This window comes from Mchenga conophoros, linkage group LG18 (assembly GCF_057382185.1).
Source record: "Mchenga conophoros isolate Kocher_MC1m ecotype Shallow Benthic linkage group LG18, M_conophoros_male_GT1.1, whole genome shotgun sequence".
Taxonomy (NCBI): domain Eukaryota; kingdom Metazoa; phylum Chordata; class Actinopteri; order Cichliformes; family Cichlidae; genus Mchenga; species Mchenga conophoros.
In genome coordinates, this window is record NC_140543.1 from 241,827 (window position 1) to 266,280 (window position 24,454).

General features: G+C 39.3%; 2 protein-coding genes across 2 annotated transcripts in view; one reads left to right on the forward strand and one right to left on the reverse strand.

Moving 5' to 3' along the window:
- Nucleotides 1-4,351, forward strand: part of LOC146552738 (ubiquitin carboxyl-terminal hydrolase 37-like) — a 49,455-nt gene extending 45,104 nt beyond the window's left edge. The window contains exons 2-15 of the mRNA XM_085255043.1: nucleotides 85-140; nucleotides 437-509; nucleotides 619-702; nucleotides 1,202-1,257; nucleotides 1,502-1,558; nucleotides 1,659-1,790; nucleotides 1,882-2,005; nucleotides 2,092-2,243; nucleotides 2,349-2,448; nucleotides 2,591-2,667; nucleotides 2,845-2,953; nucleotides 3,564-3,621; nucleotides 3,791-3,948; nucleotides 4,035-4,351. Of these exons, the coding sequence (XP_085111169.1) occupies nucleotides 85-140; nucleotides 437-509; nucleotides 619-702; nucleotides 1,202-1,257; nucleotides 1,502-1,558; nucleotides 1,659-1,790; nucleotides 1,882-2,005; nucleotides 2,092-2,243; nucleotides 2,349-2,448; nucleotides 2,591-2,667; nucleotides 2,845-2,953; nucleotides 3,564-3,621; nucleotides 3,791-3,948; nucleotides 4,035-4,040 (1,242 nt within the window). The 3' untranslated portion in view covers nucleotides 4,041-4,351. The remainder of the gene's footprint in view (nucleotides 1-84; nucleotides 141-436; nucleotides 510-618; nucleotides 703-1,201; nucleotides 1,258-1,501; nucleotides 1,559-1,658; nucleotides 1,791-1,881; nucleotides 2,006-2,091; nucleotides 2,244-2,348; nucleotides 2,449-2,590; nucleotides 2,668-2,844; nucleotides 2,954-3,563; nucleotides 3,622-3,790; nucleotides 3,949-4,034) is intronic.
- Nucleotides 4,352-10,541: 6,190 nt separating this feature from the next.
- Nucleotides 10,542-14,547, reverse strand: LOC146552739 (acyl-coenzyme A thioesterase 1-like). Its single transcript, XM_085254322.1, has 3 exons — nucleotides 13,124-14,547; nucleotides 12,128-12,312; nucleotides 10,542-11,775 (listed from the first exon to the last, which is right to left on the reverse strand). The coding sequence occupies exons 1-3, from the start codon at nucleotides 13,578-13,580 to the stop codon at nucleotides 11,167-11,169; spliced, it is 1,251 nt and encodes a 416-aa protein (XP_085110448.1). The 5' UTR covers nucleotides 13,581-14,547; the 3' UTR covers nucleotides 10,542-11,166.
- Nucleotides 14,548-24,454: the final 9,907 nt, after the last annotated feature.

Genomic DNA, 24,454 nt, shown 5'->3' on the forward strand with positions numbered 1-24,454 from the left:
AATCCAAATGAAGGATATTGTATTTTCTTACCATATACTTTGTTTTATGCCATTACTGATGTTGGTTTTCTTGTTTCTAAACAGAAATCACACAAACAAAACGTGGCAGAGACGGAAAGTCCTTCTACGTCTCATCAGAGGTAAAGAAATGTGTCACTCTTTAATGCTGCTGGAGATATTTATAGCAGTGGTTTAGTTGGAGCTGTTTTATTTCCCTTTTATTGGTGTTTTGTATTTACATCTTTTACTACTTCTAGTCTTGTCTATAATTTATATTGATTCAGAGATTAGCGTTTGAAAATGTAGAGTGTAAATGTACAAAATACATGATTTTGTTCCATTACAGTTATTAATTTTTATCTGCAATCTCCAGCATGTACTCCTTGTTAAAATTTTCCACTTTGAAAAATAACATTTACACTTTTGTCCTCATCAGCATCCCGGATGCTTCTGTTGCTGAAAATGGTCAAAAGAAGAAGAGAAAATGGAGACACTTCTGCTGTTCCTCGGTTTGCTTTTACTCAAAACATATGAAATGCACTTTCTCTTTAAATTGCACTTGTTAATTTAAAGTGACTTTACTTTTTTAATAAACTTATGTTTGTTCGTCCTCTGCAGCAAACTGACAGCGATGCAGAGGCAGAGAGCAGCACTGTGAAGACACAAAAGAAGTGTCGCTGGTTTCTTTTTAAATTCTGGAAGGTATGTTTTATGGAAAGAGTCCCTGTCATCAAGCATTTACTCATCACATTAAATGAGAAGAATTAAGAGCAATTTAGCACATCTATGTCCTCAAATTAAGTTCAAAGATGTTTAAACGGTTTTTTTTCACAGAAAGGTAAGTTTGAAGGGACTTGCAGGATGTTTCTCTAAATATTTTTTATGGTAAATAAGCATTTTTGAATCTTTTAATGAAGCTTCATGGATGATTTCTGTAAAAACTGAATTTTGATCACAACCAAATGAAGGATTTTGTATTTCATAGGACAAACTTTAAAACTCAATTTAAAGCATGAATAAATTGTTTTTATTTTATTTAAAGATATTCCTATATATCTGCTTCATGAGCTGACAGCTCACTAAAGTGATAAATAATATGAAATAATACCAAATTTTCTAACTGGACACTTTTCATGGAGAGACTCCCTTGGTATGTTTGTTTTATGCCATTACTGATGTTGCTTTTCTTGTTTCTAAACAGAAATTACACAAACAAAACGTGGCAGAGAAGGAAATTCCTTCTACGTCTCATCAGAGGTAAAGAAATGCGCCACTCTTTAATGCTGCTGGAGATATTTATAGCAGTGGTTTAGTTGGAGCTGTTTTATTTCCCTTTTATTGGCATTTGTCTTCCACCTTGTGTATTTACATCTTTTTTACTACTTTTGGACGTCCTCCAAAATGTTTCAGCGTCAAAGCTCATGCATACATGCACATACACTGCTCAGAATCTTGACATCTTTCCTAATTTTGTGTTTGTGTTTTTACCTTTTTGGAGCAGTGTAGCACGCGGTGGGAAAAAAAAAAAAAGTCAAACTGGGACTATAGACCGCTTCGGGTGAGTACACGTGGTGCACAAAGATCAAAGGTCACTTTGTCAAAGTGGAGAAAATGAATTATTTTACACTGATACTGTAAACGTTGCGCGTGTGTGTCAGGTTTCCAAACATCGGAAACACCTGCTACATGAACTCCTGCCTGCAGAGCCTCCTCAACATTGAGGAGTTCATAAGAGACATCAGGCGTCAGGGGGTTTTGTGGAGCACAGATCCAGAAGCTCAGCTCTTAAGGTGCGCTACGTCAACCTTCTACTTTCTTCAAACACCTGAAGAACAAAGAGATCTAACAGCAGAAATGTCTGTTTACCCTTCCTTTCTACAGAAGGCTTATTGATGTCAGGGACTGTCATGAGTCGACAGATTATGGCCTTAAAGATCACCACCTAAGAGCTTTTAAGAAGGCATTCAGCAAGCAAGCTGCCGAATACACCGGCAGTGCACAGAAAGTGCGTCAGCTATTTGGACATTTCGTTTTTTGCTTTACCTTCTGATTTTGATGTACTGTTTTTAAATCTCTCTGCTTTTCTTTCAGGACGCTCATGAATTCCTAACATTGTTCCTCAATGAGGTCAAAAGGCTCACACCTCGCCTGGAGAGGAACGCAGCTCTCCTGGGCCAAAGTTATACCTGCCCAGTAGAAGACCATCACATTTTTAAAATGGAGAACATAAGGACATGCAAGAGGTAAGCCTGTCTTTCAGAAACGCAGAGCTGGTTGCAATATTTTCATATACCTCTTTTCCACGTACCTGATCTTTACTTTAACTACGTTACTCCTGAAATGTGTAGCTGCGGTCACCACTCATCACAGCAAGAGGAATTCACCAGTTTGTCTCTTGACCTGGTTCCAGAGGGGTCTGTGATAAACATGTTAGAGACATACTTGAAGGTAAGATCACAAATTCCAATAGAGTTGTCGTATCAGCGATCTTAACACACCTTTTTTGTTAGTGTTTGTGTATATGCGTGTGTGTGCATATGTTGAGATTTCTTTCTACCATAAAGCCTGTTTTCTCTGTGCTGTTGTTCAGGAAGAAGAAATAGAATATCGCTGTGATTGTGGAGGGACGGCCTCAGAACTGAAGTCGTCTTTTGATACACTGCCAAGGTGAGTAAGGTCACATCAGAATTGATCGACTGACCAGGTTTCCAAACTGTGGCGCATCAAATATCAGAGTTTTTCGAGACAATATTTGAGCAGTCGTTTTCTCCCATCTTCTGTTTGTGTTTGACACTCATTCTTCTTATTTTCTGCCTTGTTTGTGTTTTTTTTCTTTTCTGCCAGAGTTCTGATCTTGCATCTGAAGAGGTTTGGCTTTACACAAACCTACAAGATTCAGAAGGTGGATGACCCCGTCAGGCTGCAGAGGGACTTGGTGGTGCCATCCAATCAGGTAAAAACAGACTGCAGAACGTCTCAGGCTACGTCCACACTAGCCCGGATAGATTTGAAAACTCCGTGTCCACACTAGCGTTTTCAGTCATTTTCAAATAGTTGTGCGTCTGCATTGAAACGGCCGAAAACGCCTATGTTCCAGTCCTGCGCATGCGCAAAAGTGAGTGAGAATTACAGAATTTGAAGAAAAGCTATCCGGAGCATGTACAAACTGATATTAATCGTTTTTAGGGCTGTCAAAGTTGAGAGCAATCAAAACAACTGCTGTATAATGCACTCGGCTTATCTTTGTTTAATTGCTCACATGACTGCATCACATGACTAAAATGCGTCATCGTTTTAGAAAGTCTGCGTTTTCGAGTGTCCACACTGCGACGGGACAACTCCGTTTTGAAATGTATGCGTTTTCGAGAGCGTTTTCAAGATGCTGTGTTTTTCCTTGAGGAAAACGCCGTCTCAGTGTGGACGGGAGGTCAAAGCGGAGAGAAAACGATGTGTTTTCAAACGAAAACGCATTAGTGTGGACGTAGCCTCAGCAAATCAGCTTAATTGTGGCACTGATGTGAGACTTTATGAAACTAACACTCTTTGGATTTGTTCCTTCTCAGGGTGGTGGCTGTTATAGTATTGTCAGCATCATCAGTCATTATGGAGGCACAGAGTCAGGTAAAACAACAGACTTGTGACAAACAGAAAATGAAAACTTGCTACTTTTCAGTGAAGGACTCACACACAAAAGCTTTTGATGTTCTAAGAAGCACTAAGTCAAAATCACTGTTTGCTTGAATCAGTTGACTTCCAGAAGTTGGATTCATTTGTCTTAATGTGATTTCAGGACACTACATCTGTAGTTCTGTCCATCCTGAGGAGAGTCAGCACTCTACATCAGATCGCTGGCTCACCTATAATGACGCACAGGTGCTCCACACAACTGGATCTGCAGTTTGTGAGGAACAGCAGCACTCGGCCTACATCCTGTTTTACAAGAGAAACGTAAGAAGACACAGCATCTCATCCTGAAGTGAGAGAATTTTTAAATGTCCTGTTACCTTGTTAACCAGTTTTGTCTTCATTCTCAGTTCTGAAACAGGAAGTGGAAGGAAGGAAGGAAGTTAAGGTCATCGTCATGCTGAGAAGGAAAAGCAGTCGTCCCAGCCCACCATCGCACACTGGAGGACAAGTATAGGTAAGTATTGCCCTCAGGAGGGAGGGTCCTCCCAGAGAGCCTGGTCCTCCCAAGATTTCTTCCTCCAGGAGGGAGTTTTTTCTTGCCACCGTCGCCCCACATTCACTGGTCTCATCAGCAGGGACATTTTTAACCTCCTAAGACCTGAACTTTCATGGCATGCATTTTTAATTTCTCTGTGCCATTTGGGTTGATTGGGACCTGATGAATGTAAAAAACAAAGACATCAGATTCGGACTATCTTTTTTTTGTTTCTCAAAAGAATGAGATCCACATATGAGGACATTCATTTTAAATTTCGATTGAACAGTGGCAGTGTAATGTCCTCCCTCATAAGTGGATATCAGGTTTTTGAAGAGCAAAAATTTTGTATTTTGGTCTAGACAACCCAAAATGTTTATGTCTACATATGTGGACACCAGGTCCTAGGAGGTTAAAACAAAATCTACTAGAGATCGTCCTTTTCTGGACCAGTGTTTGGCTTGCTCTCTGGAAACAACAAATTAGTGCTGTCAGCGTTAACGTCATTTTACCTAATGACGTTTACGCTGACAGCACTAATTTTATTGTTGTTATTAATATTATTATTAATTTATTTGTAAAATAAATTAAATTAAAAAAACAAAGAAATGATTTAATTCTTTATTTTATTTTGTTTTATTAAAATCAAAATAACAACAAAAACAAAAATAACTAATAAAAAAATATTAAAAGTATTCAGCAGTGTTTTGTGAAATTTGTAATGAGCCTTAGTTAAGTTGATGTCACAGAAGTTTCTGAATCATTTAGATTGTTCAACAAACTGATTCACTCAGGTAAAGATGGTAAGCTGGAGCAATGGTACCCTTGGAGTTCAGTTTAAGTTTTCAGACAAATATTCCCTCGATCAGTTGCAGCTTCTGCTTTTAAATAAATGATTTAGCTGCAAATGTTTAGCTGCAGGTAGCAAAGTCCAAAAGTGACAACATTTCCACTGCAGTCTCTCCAGAAATGGCTTATAAAATTTTTACCAAATTAGACATTTATCCTTGGATCATTGACAACCCTGTAGGGTGAAAATCTTTCATTGTACCTTTTATAACATTTTAACGAGTTGCTGTCTCCTGCTGCAAGTTTCCTGTTTTGGCTGAACTTCATCAGCTCAAAAAAACTCACCGTGCTGTGGTGTACTAAATGACCTCATGTACAGGACACACTGAAGGCAGGTTTGCAGTGTTTAATTAACAAAGTCAAGATCAGTTAACAACAGCTGAACTAAAGACTTTCTTTTTCTCATCGATAAAATGAGGTCCATGCCAATGCGCTCAAATGGGACCTCCATTAATGGTGAGGGGCATAAAGGTGCTTTTTGAATGACCAGCTGGTTCACCAGCTGACACCATTGGACGCACACCATCGGCGCATATCCAAACATACAAGAAATGCAAGATGGTGGTGCGCACAGATACAGCGGCTCTATGCTCTCCACTTACCCAATTTCACTGTGCAAGAAACTGCACAATGACAATAAAAAGCTCTAAGTCTAAAACAGTTTCCTGGCCAGTAAAATCGGGCAATTATTCGCTCCAGAGTTTTATGCTATTCCAGGTGACCAGCCATCGACTTGTAATGAGCCAGCTAAAACAATAATTTCTCAGTGGCTCTTATGGCACCAACAAGTGGGTGTGTTCTTCCATCGTGCAAGTGTCACGACACACTGAACATGGTCTGAACATGGATTTTCCCTCGATATTTCTTTTCCACCAGTACTATGGGGTATTTGTGAATATCCATGACTGACCCGGCCAGGTGGCCAGCTGGTCTTTGGACAGGGTCACGGCAGTTTCAAGGTTCAACAAAATCCCTTTCACTGACAGACTGAAGGAAAGCTCCTCAAAAATAGAGGGTCTTCAAGCTCCTCAGTGGCACGAAAAGGTTTCCCGGACTCAGTGTTGTATATTTCTTTCCCAAAAGATTGAAATAGTGGAGAGAAATCAGCTTCTGAAACCATCCAGAAGACAAAGTCTCCAACTGGTTTGTGGAAGTCCAGTTTCTCCAAATTAATCAGCGGGTGAAATGTCTCTTCATGGATGGTTTTGATTCTGTTGTTATTCACGAACAAAGCCCTCAAAGCAGCATATGAAAGAAAGTCCTCTTTCATTGTTGTCTCCAGCGTGTTAAAAGAGAGATCGAGCTCAGTGATGAGTTTTGAAGCGGCTGCAGGGACTTCTCGAAGGTTTTGGCTCGAACAGTCGAAGGATGTTGTTCACAGTGGTGACACTGTTGACTGGTGATTGACAAGCACTGAGATACTAGCATGACAAACACAAGAAACATCATGACTTATTCTCCTGAGTGCCTGCAAAACAAACACAAAATCAAACTCAAAGCTTTTCTCTCAGATGCTGGTGTGGCACAATCTAATGATAAAAAAGGTCATGCTAACAGCTTTTGGAGCACAGCTGCACAAAATAACAGCTTTTGGAGCACAAAATGCATTACAGGTAAACCCAGTACCCAAACATGTTAACAAGGATAAAGAAAAAATCTGAAACAAAAGCAGGTAGTGTGGTGATTTATGTTGTGAGGATGCTTTCACTCCCATCAAAGTCACCCAGTGTTGAGAACCCAAATGAGCCCAAAAACCTCAAGTGGCTGCAACCAACAGCGAACGTCAAGAAGTGGATACTTGCATGTTGAGCCAGAAACATGCAGAAAACCCAAAAGAGGCGAGATAGCACATCTTGGTCCCACTCAGGCAGTACGAACACCTGGAAAGAGGAGCCCACAGTTCAGACCCAAGGTCACTGGTAAGGACACCAGCCAGTTATAAGTCTAGTTTTAATTTTCATTTTAGTTAGTGTTATGGCCTTTCTAAGGGTGGCCAGACCATAATATAAGGGTGATCCACCCCTGTCTGACCCCAAGCAGCACATCACACAACCAGTACAATTTTGATGGTGATTTTTTTTCACAGTGATTGAATTCTAACAAAGGAAAGGAGCGAACTATAGCTTCGGGGTGGACCCCAAAACAACAAACAAAAGGGACCGTATCTAAAGGATGTACAAAACTTATTTATGAAAAGAATAAAACCAAATGACAATGTCTTATCTCCCTAACTAAGAAAAACATGAGAAAAGGGTAATCAAATAAAAAGGCAGTCCACCCCTACATGCTCCTGTATAAAGAAACAGGTAACACAAAGCCTGCCGGTTGAGGTCCATGGCGGTGTCATCTTATATGTTGTCTCCAGGTCAAGGAGCCAATCTGTATGGGCCGTCCCATGGATGCACCAATCACGGAAAGGCACCTGCACACTCAGATTTACATATGAGACAACATTACGACAACAGTCGTAACATTAACTAAAAATGTTTTTCACCATCTCGTTTTAACTTCTGGTTTAGCTTCAGCTAACTAAAACTAAATGGACCTTGGAAATAATCACATCTTAATAGAGTGAACCATAGACTGTATAAAAGATAGGACCATTGCAACTTTACTGCAGCACTTCACCCTTTCACATAGTCCCAGCTCTTCTCTGTCATGTTTTATGGTGCTGCAAATGTCTTCAGTTGGTGAAAGGTTGGGCTGCTGGTGTCTTGTTGTGCTTGCTATGCATCCCTGACTCGTTTCTTCTTTCTGCATCAAGTAAGGAATGTAGTGAAAGTTCCCAAGAGGTTAAAAGCACCACTGAAAAAATGCCATCAGACCTGAGTTGGGACACTTGGATTATGGAGCTTCTGGACCAAGAGAGTGGATGGGAGCATGTGTTTAACAAGTAAGAGTATAACGTCCCCCAAAATGTCCCTAACTAAGAAAAACATGAGAAAAGGGTAATCAAATAAAAAGGCAGTCCACCCCTACATGCTCCTGTATAAAGAAACAGGTAACACAAAGCCTGCCGGTTGAGGTCCATGGCGGTGTCATCTTATATGTTGTCTCCAGGTCATTAGCCAATCTGTATGGGCCGTCCCATGGATGCACCAATCACGGAAAGGCACCTGCACACTCAGATTTACATATGAGACAACATTACGACAACAGTCGTAACATTAACTAAAAATGTTTTTCACCATCTCGTTTTAACTTCTGGTTTAGCTTCAGCTAACTAAAACTAAATGGACCTTGGAAATAATCACATCTTAATAGAGTGAACCATAGACTGTATAAAAGATAGGACCATTGCAACTTTACTGCAGCACTTCACCCTTTCACATAGTCCCAGCTCTTCTCTGTCATGTTTTATGGTGCTGCAAATGTCTTCAGTTGGTGAAAGGTTGGGCTGCTGGTGTCTTGTTGTGCTTGCTATGCATCCCTGACTCCTTTCTTCTTTCTGCATCAAGTAAGGAATGTAGTGAAAGTTCCCAAGAGGTTAAAAGCACCACTGAAAAAATGCCATCAGACCTGAGTTGGGACACTTGGATTATGGAGCTTCTGGACCAAGAGAGTGGATGGGAGCATGTGTTTAACAAGTAAGAGTATAACGTCCCCCAAAATGTCTCTAACTAAGAAAAACATGAGAAAAGGGTAATCAAATAAAAAGGCAGTCCACCCCTACATGCTCCTGTATAAAGAAACAGGTAACACAAAGCCTGCAGGTTGAGGTCCATGGCGGTGTCATCTTATATGTTGTCTCCAGGTCAAGGAGACAACCTTAACCTTAACAACCTTTCGCGTGCCACAGCTGGTTGCCGACCCCTGGACTAGACTATTTAACAATATGTTACAGATTTATGTTACAAAGAAGAAACGCCACAGAGGAGGTTTGTGGATGTAGTGAAGGAGGACATGCAGAGGGTTGGTGTGACAGACGATGCAAACAATTGCCCATTCCCACAAAGCTATGGTAAAAGCTAGCGTGAGATTGGGCTGGGTTCATTGTACTGCTGTATATGACTAGGTATTTATTTGGGAAAGGAAAAAATGAACTGAAAACAGTTACTTTCTTATGAAATGAACAAAAATAAAACCCAATGTTGTAACAATTACTGCATGGTATATAAATTAAGATTTTCAAAATAAAACACCAGGCCTCCTAAGTCCTAACTCTGGTTTCACTCATAAAACCTTATACCTTTAAAGTGGAATGGCTTTCACCTTTGAAATGCCCCAGGGTACAACTAAAACAGTTATTGTCAACTTAAACCACATTTGTACTAGTGGGCCCCCACATAGACACACATTTACTTGTCCATATTAAACCTGAAGCATAGGCCCTTTCTCTTGTTTGTACTTGTGTTCTCGTGTACTCGTGATACGTCATCAGTCGGAGACCAAGTACTGTTCCAATTCAAAGTATGCATCAAGCCGAGAACGCGAAAAAGTCCCGGATGTGTTCTCGCTCCGCCTGTTTTATCGATAAATGAACGTTTTCTTTAAATTATTTGAATATATATGAGTGCCTGTGTATAAATACACAAACAATACACATATGCTTTCAATTGTGTAATTTAAGTGATCTAGGTAGCTCTGTTTTGGAAGTTCAGTTAACGCTAGAAATGTGTTTTGGAGTTTCTACGTCCTTTAGAATTTGTACGTGCTTTTTGGAGTTTGTACGGGCTTTATCTCTAGGGGCCACTGTATATATTTATATATAAACATACATAAATAAAACCACTTTTTTTTTTTTTTACATTAGTAATTCCTTTTGTGCATAATTTTATATTGTTGTTAATAATAAATTAATTAAAGCAACAAAACAACCTGAAGAGCCGAAAGAGCCGTCTCTTTTTAGTGAGCCGAGCTGAAAGAGCCGGTTCTCTAAAAAGAGCCGGAATTCCCATCACTAATTCTTAGGACTTAGCTTCTGTGTCAGGTCCCACAGGTTCACCTGAACCTTTACCACTTGTCCCGCCCCAAAGCAGAAAAGAGTGTTTTGGACTGGCTTGTTAGTCTAGCAACCAAAGACAATACAGAGTTGAGATGACTGACATTAGATTGGTAAACAAATAAGGTGAACCTATAAAACAGTCATAAATTCAATTATGTTTAATTCTTGAGTTTAATAAACAGATAATGTCTGTTAGCAGTTAATCTGTCATTACAGTTAAATGCTGAAGCAGGAATACATTTGTTTAACACTCACAAATGTAGGACTTAGTCATTTCTACTTTAATTTCTCCATTTTCTACCTATTAAAGGATGACAAAATCGCATTTGGAGTCTGCTGTAGTTGATAGTGGTGCAAATACTTTCACAACCACAAGTCAAAGGTTTTTACACTTAATTTGTCTTGTTTTTCAATACATCAGTATTTTAAAATACATTGTTATTTATCATAAAAAAGAGCAGCATTGATGAGTAATGTGCTAGTTTTCTGTGGTGCCATTTTCATCCTTGTACTACTGTGGTAGTGAAATATACTTTAGAAATGTGCTATAATAATGCAGTTCTTTAACTTGGAGTTGCTCTTGTATGGTTTAACCTTTTTTTCCTGTGTGTTCGCATTTGTATTGTAACATTTATTCTGTAGCGATATCTCCCAGGTGGCGTCTTTGGTCTCCTTCCTTGCTGTTTTCTGGTAGTGACCTCACCCAGATAGCTGTAGGATGGTCACTCACAAGCTGAACACAAATATTTCTTTTAATCTTTGCTGCCATTGTATTAAACTTGATTTATGAATTTATGTATTCAGTCAACACAAATTCCAAGCAGGTAAAAAGCTTTGGAGCTCAGCAGCAGTCAGAAGAGCTTGATGAGGTGAGGAAGAAGTTACTGCCTCTGTCAGTGCGCCCCAGGGTGGCTGTGGCTACAGTGTAGCTTGCCATCACCAGTGTGTGAATGTGTGTGTGAATGGGCGAATGACTGGATGTATAAAGCGCTTTGGGGTCCTTGGGGACTAGAAAAGCGCTATACAAATACAGGCCATTTACTGTTGTCCTGGAGTAACTGTAACCCACATAATTCCCTGAGGAATTATTAAAGTATTCTGATATTAAAATCAAACATGAAATGCATTCAAAGACAGAACAGAAAATATTCACAAGCAAATAAAATAATATATTCAATAGTTGTTTTTTGTTTTATCTTTCAAATCCTGTTTATAAATTGGCTTTAGCCTGTGCAGCATCACAACTCAGGTGAGTTCTAAAGAACTCCTCTATCTTCTTCCACAGGTGGATCTCTGCTGCTGCGTGGGCCCTGGGCTCCCCTCCCCACACCACTGAGAAGCTAAGCATCCCATTGAAAGAAGAGGAACAGAAGGGTCCATAGGGTGGCTCCAGCAAATGTCCAGCTCCAGGATAAAAAACAGTCTCAAAGTTCTCCTTCCCACGACGCTTCAGTCTCTCCACCATCTGGTCCATGTAGGCCTTGCTGTCCCAGTTGAGGTCATCCTCTGCAGCCACAAAGAGAAACTGGCTCTTGGCTCGTTCAATGGGGACGAGGCTTCCTTTGTTCTTCTCTTCCAGGGGATCTTCAGTAGCATACTTGATAAGGTTTGCTCCAGACTTGGTGGTAATCACCTTGCTGAAGTCAAACATTAAGGGTGAGAGGATCTGCTGTTTCTTGTAGTAGAGGGGAATGCCCGCACTGGCACTGGTGCCATTGATCCAAACTAAGGCCTCCACACCGGGCACGAATGCAGCAAGAGAGAGCGCGATATCTGTTCCCTTTGATCTTGATATTATGCCGACTCCTTTACTGCCCGCCTGTGAAATAACACACAGAGCTCAGAAACCGGCAATTCCAAAGTATTAAAAGTTGTGACCTGCTGGGCATTTAAACTGGAACAGTTTAAAGAAAAAAATGGGTGTTCTGGCACATAACTCGTAACTACACATAACTAGGACTCCCTAAAGCAGTGTCTCACTTTTTGCCAAGCAATTCTTCAAACCTGACTGATTTTTAACCAGTTCACTGCATTTCACAGACTACGCATGCAATCATTCCCCCCCCCAAAAAAAAAACAAAAACATTTGCTTCACATTCGGTCTGAACACACAGTTACATGGGTTCTTGTAAAGTTACGCTGCTAGCTTAAGTGTCACCCACTGGACCCACCTTGGGGTGGTGGCGTAAGAAATCCACGGCTTCTTTAAAGGGGTCCAGATGTATCTCTTTCATATTTTGTCTGTCACTGAACACAGCAATCGTGAGGACCAAAAACCCTTTGTTGGCCAACAAACAGGCTCTTTTCTCAGACATGAAGGTGCCCAGATCCAGCACAGCAGGGAACGGACCTTCTCCTAGAACACAGACAACAAAAGTTTCATGTAAGTAGGTTATAATCATGCATAATGTGCAACTTTAACCTAAAGCCCTACAATAAAAGATCCATATTCAACACTTCATCTATGTTTTCCAGTTTAAATATGAATTAAAATGTTTTTCACTCATGTATCGTGATTTTGGTGTAAGTTTCATCATATAGTTTCATTACAGCCCAATTAGTGCTGTATTTTATGATCTCAGAGGTGTTAAACACATTTTTTTTATATTTAAGGATACTTTTAAATAACTTCCCAAAGTAGTACAATAAGTACTTCTACAAAGGATACAGCTGTGCAAATATGATTACAGCTAATCTGACAAGCCACCCCCTCCTCTGTCCTCCAGATGCATTTTAGGAACTGAGACATCTTTTAAGACATCTGTTATTAATCTCTGTCTCTCTTCCACAACATGTCTTCTATCCTGTCTTCCTTCTCTCACCCCAGATGGCCCCGCCCCTCCCTGAGCCTGGTTCTGCGGGAGGTTTCTTCCTGTTAAAAGGCAGTTTTTCCTTCCCACTGTCGCCAAAGTTCTTGCTCATAGGGGGTCATTTGATTGTTGGGTTATTCTTTGTATGTATTATTGTAGGGTCTGCCTTACAATATAAATACTTTGAGGCGACTGTTGTTGTGATTTGGCGCTATATAAATAAAATTGAATTGAAATTGAATCAAGAAAAGTGATGTACCCTTTGCAGAAAATATACCTTCGCCACCTGTTAAAAAAAAAAAGGGGGCCCACTGTAATGATAGTGAATACTTCTAAGTGGAAAACCACATACAGTACCTGGGGGTGTAAACAAGACTCCTCGTATGTTCCCCTCTTTGACTGGGTCCCGACTGACCCCGTCTCCCATCAAAAACCTCTCGTTTGTCTCTTCTGCCAGTATCCTGCCATCCGCCTCCTGCTCATGCACAGAAAACTTCACCACGTGAGGGTTCAGAGCTTTGTTCTTGAAGAAGTACTTGTGCAAAGTGTCTGCCTTCAGTGACTGCAGCAGACCCATGGGCTGCACTCCAACGTAGCTCCCGTTGAGTGAGGGGTCTCGGTTCAGGTCGACCTCTCCGCCATCATCTGCCCTGTAAGTGGCTGAAGAGCTGAACACCACTTCTCTCTCGTCGGTCGATGTGGCTCTGATTGTGACCACCTGCCTTGACCGCAGCCCGGCCACTTTCAGCTGAACGGGCTCATCAAACAGACACCTGGTGCTCGGCAGCAGCCTCAGCCTGACTTGGGAGGACATCTTTTCTGAAAGATCAAAGACTGAACTCCATGAATGTTCAATATTTGGACAAATGGGTCATTGCAAGGAAAATAAAAAAGAAACATTCTTGGAATGCTTCCCACTCGACACCATCAGAATCAGATCTTTTTTTTTTTTAACTTCAATATATTTGAGGACGCAATGCTACATACTATGTAGATTACTGGAGTTACAGACCAGAAAGTATACAGTGTTAGGTCAAAATGTGGCACTTTTTAATGTCCCAGCATTTTTTAAATCTCACAACTTTTTAACCACATGAAATTTTAAAGGCTGAAAATTACATTTCAGCTTTGTTACAAACAGCAACCTATTTAATTTTAATTCAGCTGTCTACTGGGATATATCAAAATTTTCAGTAGTAAAACTTCATAAATTTAATGCCAATGATGCAGAGAAAAAGAAACAAGCAATAATACACTGGGTATTTTTCCTGCTCTGATCAGTCACTGGAGAAAACTCTCACAGGTGCATTTTGATGACCTTTCACATAGTTACTGGATGTGAAAGGTCATTTTTTCCCTACATTCTAGTGTCCAAAGTAATTTTCTAAAGCAGGGATTCCCAAAGTGTGGGCTGGGGCCCTCTGGTGGGCTGTAAAGATACTGCAGGTGGACCACAGTATTAACAGAAATTCGGTTTGGAATTACTCGGAAGTATGTGTAGTTACATGTTCATACAAGTTAATTTACTTATATAAAAAGTGAATTCGAACTGGTAGTACGAGGTGGTTAGTTTGTGATATTATTCATTACTGTGACCTTAATTTTCTGCTCATGTATTTAAATTTGTATCCCTGTGGCAGGCGGGGTCACACACTGGCCTTAACATTATGCATATGATTGGGTAACAATAGCAAATTATAGCCTGAGTTGTTTATGTTTGTTTTGTTTTCAAGGAAACATATACATTTCTTTTGTATTTTAATTAGAGGGAGGATTTCAGATTGGGTGGGCCCCGCTAGGTTTTCTTTTTTTAAGAGAAAACGGAAGTTGTTGTTGGGGACTGAAAGTTAATGACACACTGAAATCCCTAAAGTTTATGGAATTTTGGTTAATTGTATGGATTAAACAAATGACACTAATGGCTCTTGGCTCTGGAGTAATCGCTGAAATTACTCCAGAGATCTAAAGCGTATCTTATATGAATATTTCCCATAATGCTGAAATGCCAAGTGTATCATATTTAATACATTAGTTTTTATGACTTTTTTGAGACTTCCACATTATTAGTGTGAATTTTCCCCCTGAGAAATCTGAAGAAATTGCACAATAAAATTTCAAGCAATAAATTGCACAAAAATGCCAGCTGAAGTAAAAAAAATAAAAAAATAAATTAAATTAAGACTCATACATGCACATTGATATTTAATTTTTTTTATGGGTCTAAAGTTAAAAAAATACCTGTGTCAAAAAGATGAACCATTTTGTAGTTATTTCATGGTTCAGGCTTTACAGGGTTAAAAACGAGTTCAACTGTTGTTTCATTCTTTTATTCTGAAGCACATTTGAATTCATGGGATTAATTTCTTCTTTTCTTATGTATGTGTACTTTTGATATTTGTTTTGTTTTCTGTTCATTATTAATCATACTGTCTGTGTAAAACACCAGCTTCTAATCTAGGCATGGGGATATCTTTAGAGTCCTGCATATGCAAACCATGCATATGTCACAGAGGGACAACACAACAATAAACAAGGGGAGACTGAGACAACATGAAGACAATATAGATACAGTATAATGAGACGGGGGAAGTTAGCTCAACACAAAACACATTACATATCCATTACCAAAATAAAACAGGAAATGTGACACAACATGAATCCATCCATCTTCTTCTGCTTATGTAATCCAGGGTCACAGCGAGAACATAGATCATTTGACAAAATGAGCTCTTAAGACACCGAGACCATGACAGCTGTATATAGATTCAAGGACTCAAGAGATTTTTCAAATTAGCAAAGAAAAAAAATATATCAACATTTTTCTGGAAATGTATGTTTCCATTAAAATAGTAAATGGCCTGTATTTGTATAGCGCTTTACTAGTCCCTAAGGACCCCAAAGCGCTTTACACAACCAGTCATCCACCCATTCACATTCACACACCGGTAATGGCAAACTACATCGTAGCCACAGCCACCCTGGGGCGCACTTCGTAATCCATTTAAAAATTCATCTTAAGTCACTGTCTGCTTATTCAGAAAAGTCCTGTTTAATTTTTTATAGGAGATGTACTCCAGAGAAGCTCCTCACTGTACAGGTGAGACGCTCGTGACTGACTCGCAACACAAAAGCTGCCAAAATAAGTGAAAAGCAAGGATTCTGGTATCTTACTGCCCCTGAGGATTTTTATCCCTTTCCAAATTTATTTAACAACACAAATTCAAAACAGCTGATTATTCAGCTTCATTATATGACATAAACCCTGTATTCTCTCTCCCCTTGAGCTTTTCTCTCTTAACTGTCACCAGATTTTTGTTATCTTGTCCACACAAACAGTTTTATTTGAATGTAGTTTGCAATTTTTCTTGCACAGAATTTATGCAGATAAAGTTATCACATCATTCCACCAAATGTTACAGTTTATGGCAATAAGACATGGAAGAAAAGCACAAAACTGCATAAAAGGTCAACCTAAACCTCCAGACATTTGAACACTTTTACTAATTTGTAATCCATGATCATTTCTGCACTAACATCTGAATGTGAAATAAAGCTTCACTCTGCTGATCTGTTACTTACAATCATCTAAAAGCCTTTATGTCCCATTAATTTATTTTACTTGTGATGTGACAGATGGACGGTGGGAGTATGTAAATAATCATAACAACAGCAAAAATGTACTGACAAGGTGAAAGTGAGGGTCTAGAATCTAGTTATAGTTCAATCACTATATCAAGCTAAATGAAAAGGCTTTAAGCTGAATTCATACTGATGTAGATGTAAACTTTACATAAACTGATTTTTGTGCTCTGAGGCTGAAAAGTATGCCAAAAACTGCCATTCTTTTAACGGGCACCTGAGGCTATATCCAAAGAAGTGAGTAACTCTCAGCAGTAGGAATACACTTGTTTACAGCTTGGACCAAAGCCGTTTTTTGTATCTATGGCTAATTTTCTACTTGTAACAGCTTCATGCAGGGTGGAATTTTATATAACTTACCCATTTAAATTGTGTGCAAGTGGATGTAGCCACATTTAGTGACAGGTGCGTGGAAACTAGGTCAGTACTGTTTTAGTGGGCCTCACCGAAATTGACCTCTCAGCCACGTAACTGGGTAAGTTTTGTATTATTTAAAAATGCAAATCATCAGCTAGTCCAAGAACTTTGTGCTCCAATTCTAGTGTGTGATGTTCAAGTATTTAGTTTGTTACACCAATATATTGTATTGATATAGTTTGCTTACCAAGCTTGGAAGCATTGGGTGATAACTACATCCTCTTGCTAACGCACTGCTTACACCAGGCTGTTTTTCTGTTTGTTTGTTTTTCATTGTTATTTTTAAGTATGAGTGATAGAGTGAAATAACATGTTTTAATTCAAGTTATGTTCAATATAGGTATTTGTTGTGCCTGAAAATGAATAAATAAATGAAAATGAATGAATGAAATGAAGTTTATTATTTATTACATCAACGCTAAAAAGAGTTTAGTATTGATTGCTTAACTACAAAGGATTGGAAACAAATCTTTCATCCATTCTGTTTGGGAAATCTATCCATTCATTTACTTCCACTTACCTAATTCCGGGTCACAGGGGGCGGGGGAGCCTATGCCACCTGTCATAGGGAAAGCTGGGTTCCACCATGGACAGGTTGCCAATCTCTCACAGGGCAACACATCCATTCACACTCACATTCACACCTACAGTCAATTTAGCATGACTAATTAACCTAATTGCATGCATGTTTTTGGGCTGTCCAAAGAAGCCAGAAAGGCAAAGAACATGCACACACAAACTGGGTTGAGACTCAGAACCTTGTTGCTTTGATATTCAGTACAAATCACTGGTCCACTCTGCTTGACACTCAGGAAGCTTTAGGTTTTAAATGTGGTGCCTAAAGTTAGATATTTGGGTCACATCATGACTGATCTCTGCAATGATGATGTGCAGCACCACTGCTGCACAGTATATGCACAAGCAAATATGCAAGTCTTTAAATTCTACATGTGTACAGATGATGTTAAAAGCTCCTTTTAGATGGCTTTTTTTATTGTACTCCATCTTAAACCACAATTATGGCACAAAAATAAAAGAAAAAAGCTTTAGGATGTTGCTCAAGCTTGTGCAAGTGCAACACTAAATGTGTATTGTTTTAAGTTTTGATTGAGTAGTGTTAGTTTGTTCTTTTCCTTTGTTTGATGACTTCATTTACTTTTGTTTGAGCAACCAAAAAAAAAGTCAAGTGGATTTCATAATGGTTTTGAACACACTAACAATAAAAAGCCCATTTAAGCCTCTCAGAAAATTCCTAATAGAACATCTCAGCTTTTCATTAGTTATCTATTGTTTTACAGAGTTTTTCAAATCCTGCAGGAGGCATTACTCTCAAAACAGAAATAGTAACACCCATGATGTTAACCTATTGCTCCCTCTTGATGCAGTGTAACCACTGCACTGTTAAGCCAGGGGGCTTTTTTTTTTTTTAAATCTACATAAATATACACGGTACGGTATCATATACCAAACATTAAATGTATTTTTTTTCCTAAAACTATGAAAATACAGATTTCCATGCAGTAGTGTTGCAACACAGAATCTGACATGATGTCTATGCCTATTCAGGCCTCACTGGGAACAATGTAAAGCACAAAATGTGTGGGATAAACATGTAATTGTTATACTTTTACCAGAAACGTGGAAATCTTTGATCATCTGTTTTCAAAAGCAGGCCAACACGTTCGCTGTCTGCATGTTGGCAAGAGCCCGAGGACCACTGCCAAACACAAGGGCCGCAGAGGGATTTGAATAAATGTTTCTACAATCACTGTTTCCTCGTGTCCTTTTTAGATGAATTAAAAGGAGATGATATGGTGGCTCTGCTTGTTTTGGATGCACTGTGCAAGGAATGAGACAAAGACTAAAGAAAAGCGCTCTTGCGTAAATCAAAAGTTGTTTGACTTTGGAGACCAACTTTTTCCTTTGTGTGTTGATAAAATCAAGAACTACACAAAAAGTGTACAAGAACTAAGGAATTTTCTACACCAGTCATTGCAGTTAATCAAATCGCAATCACTATTGCTAGGATTTAGTTTCCCGTGAAAGCTCCAAGAGCAAGGCAGCTCTCAGATTGTGGTTTTTGATTGTTTTGCCAGTTTCATAAAAAAATTATAGTATGAGACATGTGCTACAGATATATATATATATAAAAATTATTTACTGACCTCTTACAGCTACAATCAATAAGATTTATTAATAACATAATGTAGGGTGCGATCGTGGCTCAAGAGTTCGTCTTGTAATCGGAAGGTTGCCGGTTTGAGCCCCGGCTCCGACAGTCTTGGTCGTTGTGTCCTTGGGAAGACACTTCACCCGTTGCCTACTGGTGGTGGTCAGAGGGCCCGGTGGCGCCTGTGTCCGGCAGCCTCGCCTCTGTCAGTGCGCCCCAGGGCAGCTGTGGCTACAATGTAGCTTGCCATCACCAGTGTGTGAATGTGTATGTGAATGGGTGGATGACTGAATGTAGTGTAAAGTGCTTTGGGGTCCATAGGGACTAAGTAAAGCACTATACAAATACAGACCATTTACCATTATGTTTAGAAACAGAGTGGACCTTTCAAATTATTTCACACATTTCCTCTAGGTTCAAATTTGTAGCTCTTTCTCAAAAAATTTGAGTGATTTCATTATTGTAAACCCAGTAAATGTGCTTTTAAAGTGCACAATAAAACACTGGATAATATCTCATTATGGCTTCCAGATGGACTAAATAAATAAAAAGAAGCTTGCAGCTAGCAGCATGAAATAGTGAAGAAAGGGGAGCCGATATCATGTGATGCATTATTGAGCAAAGTGTAAGAATAGTCTAAGAAGAATTTTGGCTTTCAAGTTTTCTTCAACTGACTTTAAAACAGTCTTTGTCTCTGTCCTTTGTTACTAAAGTCCTAAAGATACAACACAGTCTTAAAAATAAATACATCTGCACCACATGGGACAGAGATCTTGGCTCCTCTTGTCAGCAGCCTGCTAAGATAATTACACGGTGCAGACTACATGAACATGGCCTAATAATACACAGTGCAGACATGGCAGGCTTGTAATGTTCACCAGATCAGCAGCTTGGCCCAAAACCATTCTCGTTCTTACTGTTTTTTAATCAGTTGGAAGAAAAAGGTGAACACCTGAAACAGACAGTATTATTTGTAATTGTTACTGTACGGGGGACTTCTTGAAGAAAGAAATCAGCTGCTAATCTGACCGAAAGCTTGTTTGTGTCAATGAAACTTTGAACTTTATAAGCCGATCTTTTAAACTATTCACTGAATTCTCAGCGTCACAAATTACCAACATGATGTTAACAACAATCCAAGGGAGAGCAGCAGCTCCAGTCCTTCATTAAATACCACAAGCGATTAGATGATGAGAGAGAAACTACAGGATAAGGAAACTCCATCCACAGGTGGACCCACAAGGAAGCGTCACAGAAGAATGAAAGGGACAGAAGGACTGAGAGAGAGTGAGTGAGAGGGAAAAAAAACAGGGAAAATCCAAAAAGTTATTGTTAGAGGCCAAAAACCAGGGGTATTAATATCCAGGTAAAATACCCCAGCTTGCTCCAGATCCTTTAAATCACCTTCAATTAATTCAGTGAGATTTTTTAGGTGTAACTGATTTTGCAGAAATGGAAATGTTTTCCAAATTCAATGTTTTTTAATGTGACATAAACAAAAGTACAAATGTTGGACTAGAGTAGGATTAACCTCTTCAAATCTTATGTTATTTAGTTCCATTTAGTTTGATTAAATCTTCTTTAAATAGCACCAAAACAATACAATTATTCAGCAAAGAATTCAACCCCAGCAGTTTTTATGGGTTGTTTTGAGTTAACTCTAGTATTCAGTGAGGTTTCACGGAGTCCTGAAAACTTCACCCCTGATAAAGTCTTTTGGAGCATCATGACCTGCCTCCTGTCTGTTTTGGCTCCACAATGGGCCACAACAAACAGCTCACCATTAACAACAGCAAGTTAATGTCAAGTGGACATTGGATAGTGTTCAGAACCCAGCCTTAACTTCTCTGATCACCTATTCTGCTTGTCTCTAAAGCCTGTATGTTTTATACCTTGTACTTGTGAAATACTTTTAACATCTCAGTTACAGTTCTGGTATCTGCTGGTATCTGCATGCAGTTTAAATTTGAATGGCTATACACAAATGAATTAATCATCATTTACTCATAAACACAGAAGCATAAAGTCAATCTCAAGTTCCCACAGAACATACATCCCTTAGTGCAGGTATAATGCCTTTCAAAGGCCAGAAGCTGACGTGAGCTCCACTGAGCTGAAATGACAGAAAGGGAGCAGTCAGATACAGAAACACAAAGAACAGGAGAGATAGAGAAGGAGCTTTTCAACAATGCTGCTTAATAAATCAAACAGGCAGATGAAGGTTCTGCAGTCTTCATGAACTCCCTGCACTGTAGCAAGCATGTTATCTCCCATCTCAGAGGTGAAAAATGAGGTTGAGGTAGTTACTAGTACGTCAGGTTTTGTTCCCCGCTTCCCATTTCTTGTTTAAATTCCTCTTCCGCTCTGCCAAAGTTGCTTTGAGGTGATTAGTTTGGTTGAGTTTTATGGTGAGTTATTATATTTTTTCAAGACTTTAGTGTAATGTTGCCCAAAACTCTGTTCACTTAACAGTAATCTCCAACACTCGGTCTTCCTCCCACAGTCCAGCACCATGCAGGTTGGGATAGATGATGCTCTAAATTCGTTGTAGATGTGATTCTGTTTCTTTCTGTGTGGGAGCACTAGCCAGAGCACGACTGTTTATTTAGAGGCTTATACTGCCATCTTGTGGCAGTAGTGAAGACTGTGTGCAGAGAAGACTGTGTGCAGAGAGCCACGACAAACTCGAGCGCTTATCAAAACAGGAAGTTATCACTAATCCCTTCACAATAAGAGCCTGAACTGCAAACAAACGCAGAGCTGCTCGGTACCGATTATAGCCCCCCAACCCCCCTTCCCCTCTCTCTCTTCCTCTCCACTGCATGGCTTTGGAAAATGTGAATGCGTGCACAAAATTCAGACTTTTAATTGTATTTTCTTAAGTTTTAAAGCTTTATCTGCAATCATACTACATCAAAGTAATTAAGTAATAGAAAAACAACTAAATTAAAACTGAACAGTTAAACAAAAAATTCAATGTTTTTCATTGTCTACAGTACCTTAGAAATTTCAGTATGTGTTTTTTTATGTAGAAAAAAGGAAACTGCTTGAAGATAATAATAATAATGATGGATTGGATTTATGTAGCGCTTTTCAAGGCACCCAATGCCACTATTCATTCACTCTCGCATTCTCACTGGTGGAGGCAAGCTACGGTTGTAGCCAGCCACAGCTGCCCTGGGGCAGACTGACAGAAGCGAGGCCGCCTACTGGTGTTGGCCCCTCTGGCAACACCACAGATACGCTTCCCAACCCCCTGAGCCACGGTCGCCGTAATAACAACCTTTTGTTTAATAAATGCTGAAAAGCCTGGGAAATCGCACATTGACTACAATGAGACTACAATATGACTACAATAAGATTATAACACAGTATCCAACATCAGGATTTAAGGGCAGAACCAGAAATAGAAGAAAATTTTAGAAGTACTTACAAGAAGCATTAACAGAAGCTTGCCGGAAAATAAACAAAAAGTTGTTGGAGAGTCCAGGGCTTTTTCCAGAAACCACGTTAAGAAAAGATGCGGAATTTGTTAATCGTGAGATGAGGGAAATTCCACGTTTTGTGTTATACATAGAGGGCTACCTAAATGGCTGGCAGGTTTTCTTCAACACACCTTAAGTTTTTGTTTGACTCCTCCCCTCATGCTGCATCTGTCTGAAACTGTTCCTCATTTCCACATTTATGTAATCATCAAAGCACATAGTGATTTGAAAATTGCAGCTTTTCTGGTATTAAGAGATGACCACCTTACTACTTAGTAACATATTCAATAGAACATGTTGGATTTGTTGGAGGTAGTTACCAGTATGTCAGGTTTTGTTCCCGGCTTCCTGTTTAATTCGTCTTCTTGCCAAAGTTACTTTGAGGTGACTAGCTTTGTTGAGTTTTATGGTCAGTTATAATATTTTTATATATATATATTTTTTTTTTTTTATAAAACAGGCCCTGGGACAAAGGGGGTAAGGTCAAGAACTGGTCCAGGATCACACAACAAACACTCAATAATAGATCACAGATAAAAGACCACCCCCACAGGACTACTGGTAGTGGCCATGTCCTTTCCCCAACATTCATTTCACCTAGTAATAACCTCCAACAGGTGCTCTCCAGGTACTCTATCTTCCTCCCACAGCGAAGCAACATGAAGTTTGGGATAGATGGTGCTCTAAATTGGTTGTAGATGTGATTCTGTGTCTTTTTGTGCTTTAATATCAGGAATTATTTTGTCTAATTAAATATTGACTGGCAGCTTTTCTGGGGTGTACCCTGCCTCTCTCTAAATGTCGGACAGGATAGGCTCCAGCCCCCTTAATTATTGGGTAAGTGTTAAGTGAATTGGATAAGTGGTTAAGAAAAATTTAGGGATATTTTGGCTGGGGATCGTAAGCATATTTATAAACTGAAGGAGTACGTTTAATATTAATAATATAAATGTACTACATTTGACAGATGTACAGATAAGAGCTAGAAGCTCCATTAACAGAAAAAGAATTAACCATGTAATATTTCTTATACCAAACAATATAGTGCCGGGGCTGGATGGCTTCCCGGCTGAGTTCTATAAGCTTTTCTGGGATATGCTCAGCCCAATATATTTAAAATGTATCCAAGGAATAAAACAAACTGGTATTATTCCCTGTGATTTAAACACAGCTGCTATCACAGTTCTTCTTAAACCTTGCAGGGATCCCACTGTCACATGTAGTTATTGATCACTCTCACTAATTAATACAGATATGAAAATTATAACCAAGGCAGTAACAATCAGAATTGAGAAAGTCATCTCATCCATAATTCACCTGGATCAAACTGGTTTTATCAAACACAGACACTCCCCAAACAATACACCTAGACTTTTGGATTTAACGGCTTCAACAGGAAGCCGTTAGGAAAAGCTTTGTAAAGACATTTGTGCAGAGAGCCATGACAGACTGGAGTGCTTACCAAAACAAAAAGTTACCACTGATCCCTTTGGAATAAGAACCTGAGTTGCAAACAAATGCAGAGCTGCTGGATATGTTTTTTTAATAATCTCTCTTTTGAATTTAACCTTTTGGATTTAATGTCAACTTAAATACAGTTTCAGTCAGTGGCAGACCTGTAATATTTGACCTGTACTAAATGAGTATAATAGTATTTGCCAGTGTGGCAAGCACGTCCCATTTTACTTAGAGGTTAACTCTAATGGAGCCAATGTTGCTATGTGAACTTTGCTCCAGATACCATTCCTGCTATCCAGAAAGTACATCATGAAAAGCTATTCGTGTACATGCAGAACACCCAAAACAACGCTTAACAGCAGTGCAATCCTCTATGCCAGGGGTCTCAAACTCGCGGCCCGCAGGACGATAGTTTTTGGCCCCCACCTTAATATGAAAATTTAATGTTAGTGCGACCCGCGAGTTTGATAATGTATTTTAATGTATGACGTATGGAGTGTTTCTTTCTTTTCTGTACCT

What these genes read in the sequence shown, in the direction of transcription:
- LOC146552739 (XM_085254322.1), bottom strand. Translation starts at nt 13,580, where the DNA reads ATGTCCTCCCAAGTCAGGCTGAGGCTGCTGCCGAGCACCAGGTGTCTG. An exon ending in AGTCTTGTTTACACCCCCAG is followed by an intron (nt 12,313 to 13,123) that starts GTACTGTATGTG and finishes TCTGTGTTCTAG; the next exon opens with GAGAAGGTCCGTTCCCTGCT. An exon ending in TCTTACGCCACCACCCCAAG is followed by an intron (nt 11,776 to 12,127) that starts GTGGGTCCAGTG and finishes GTTATTTCACAG; the next exon opens with GCGGGCAGTAAAGGAGTCGG.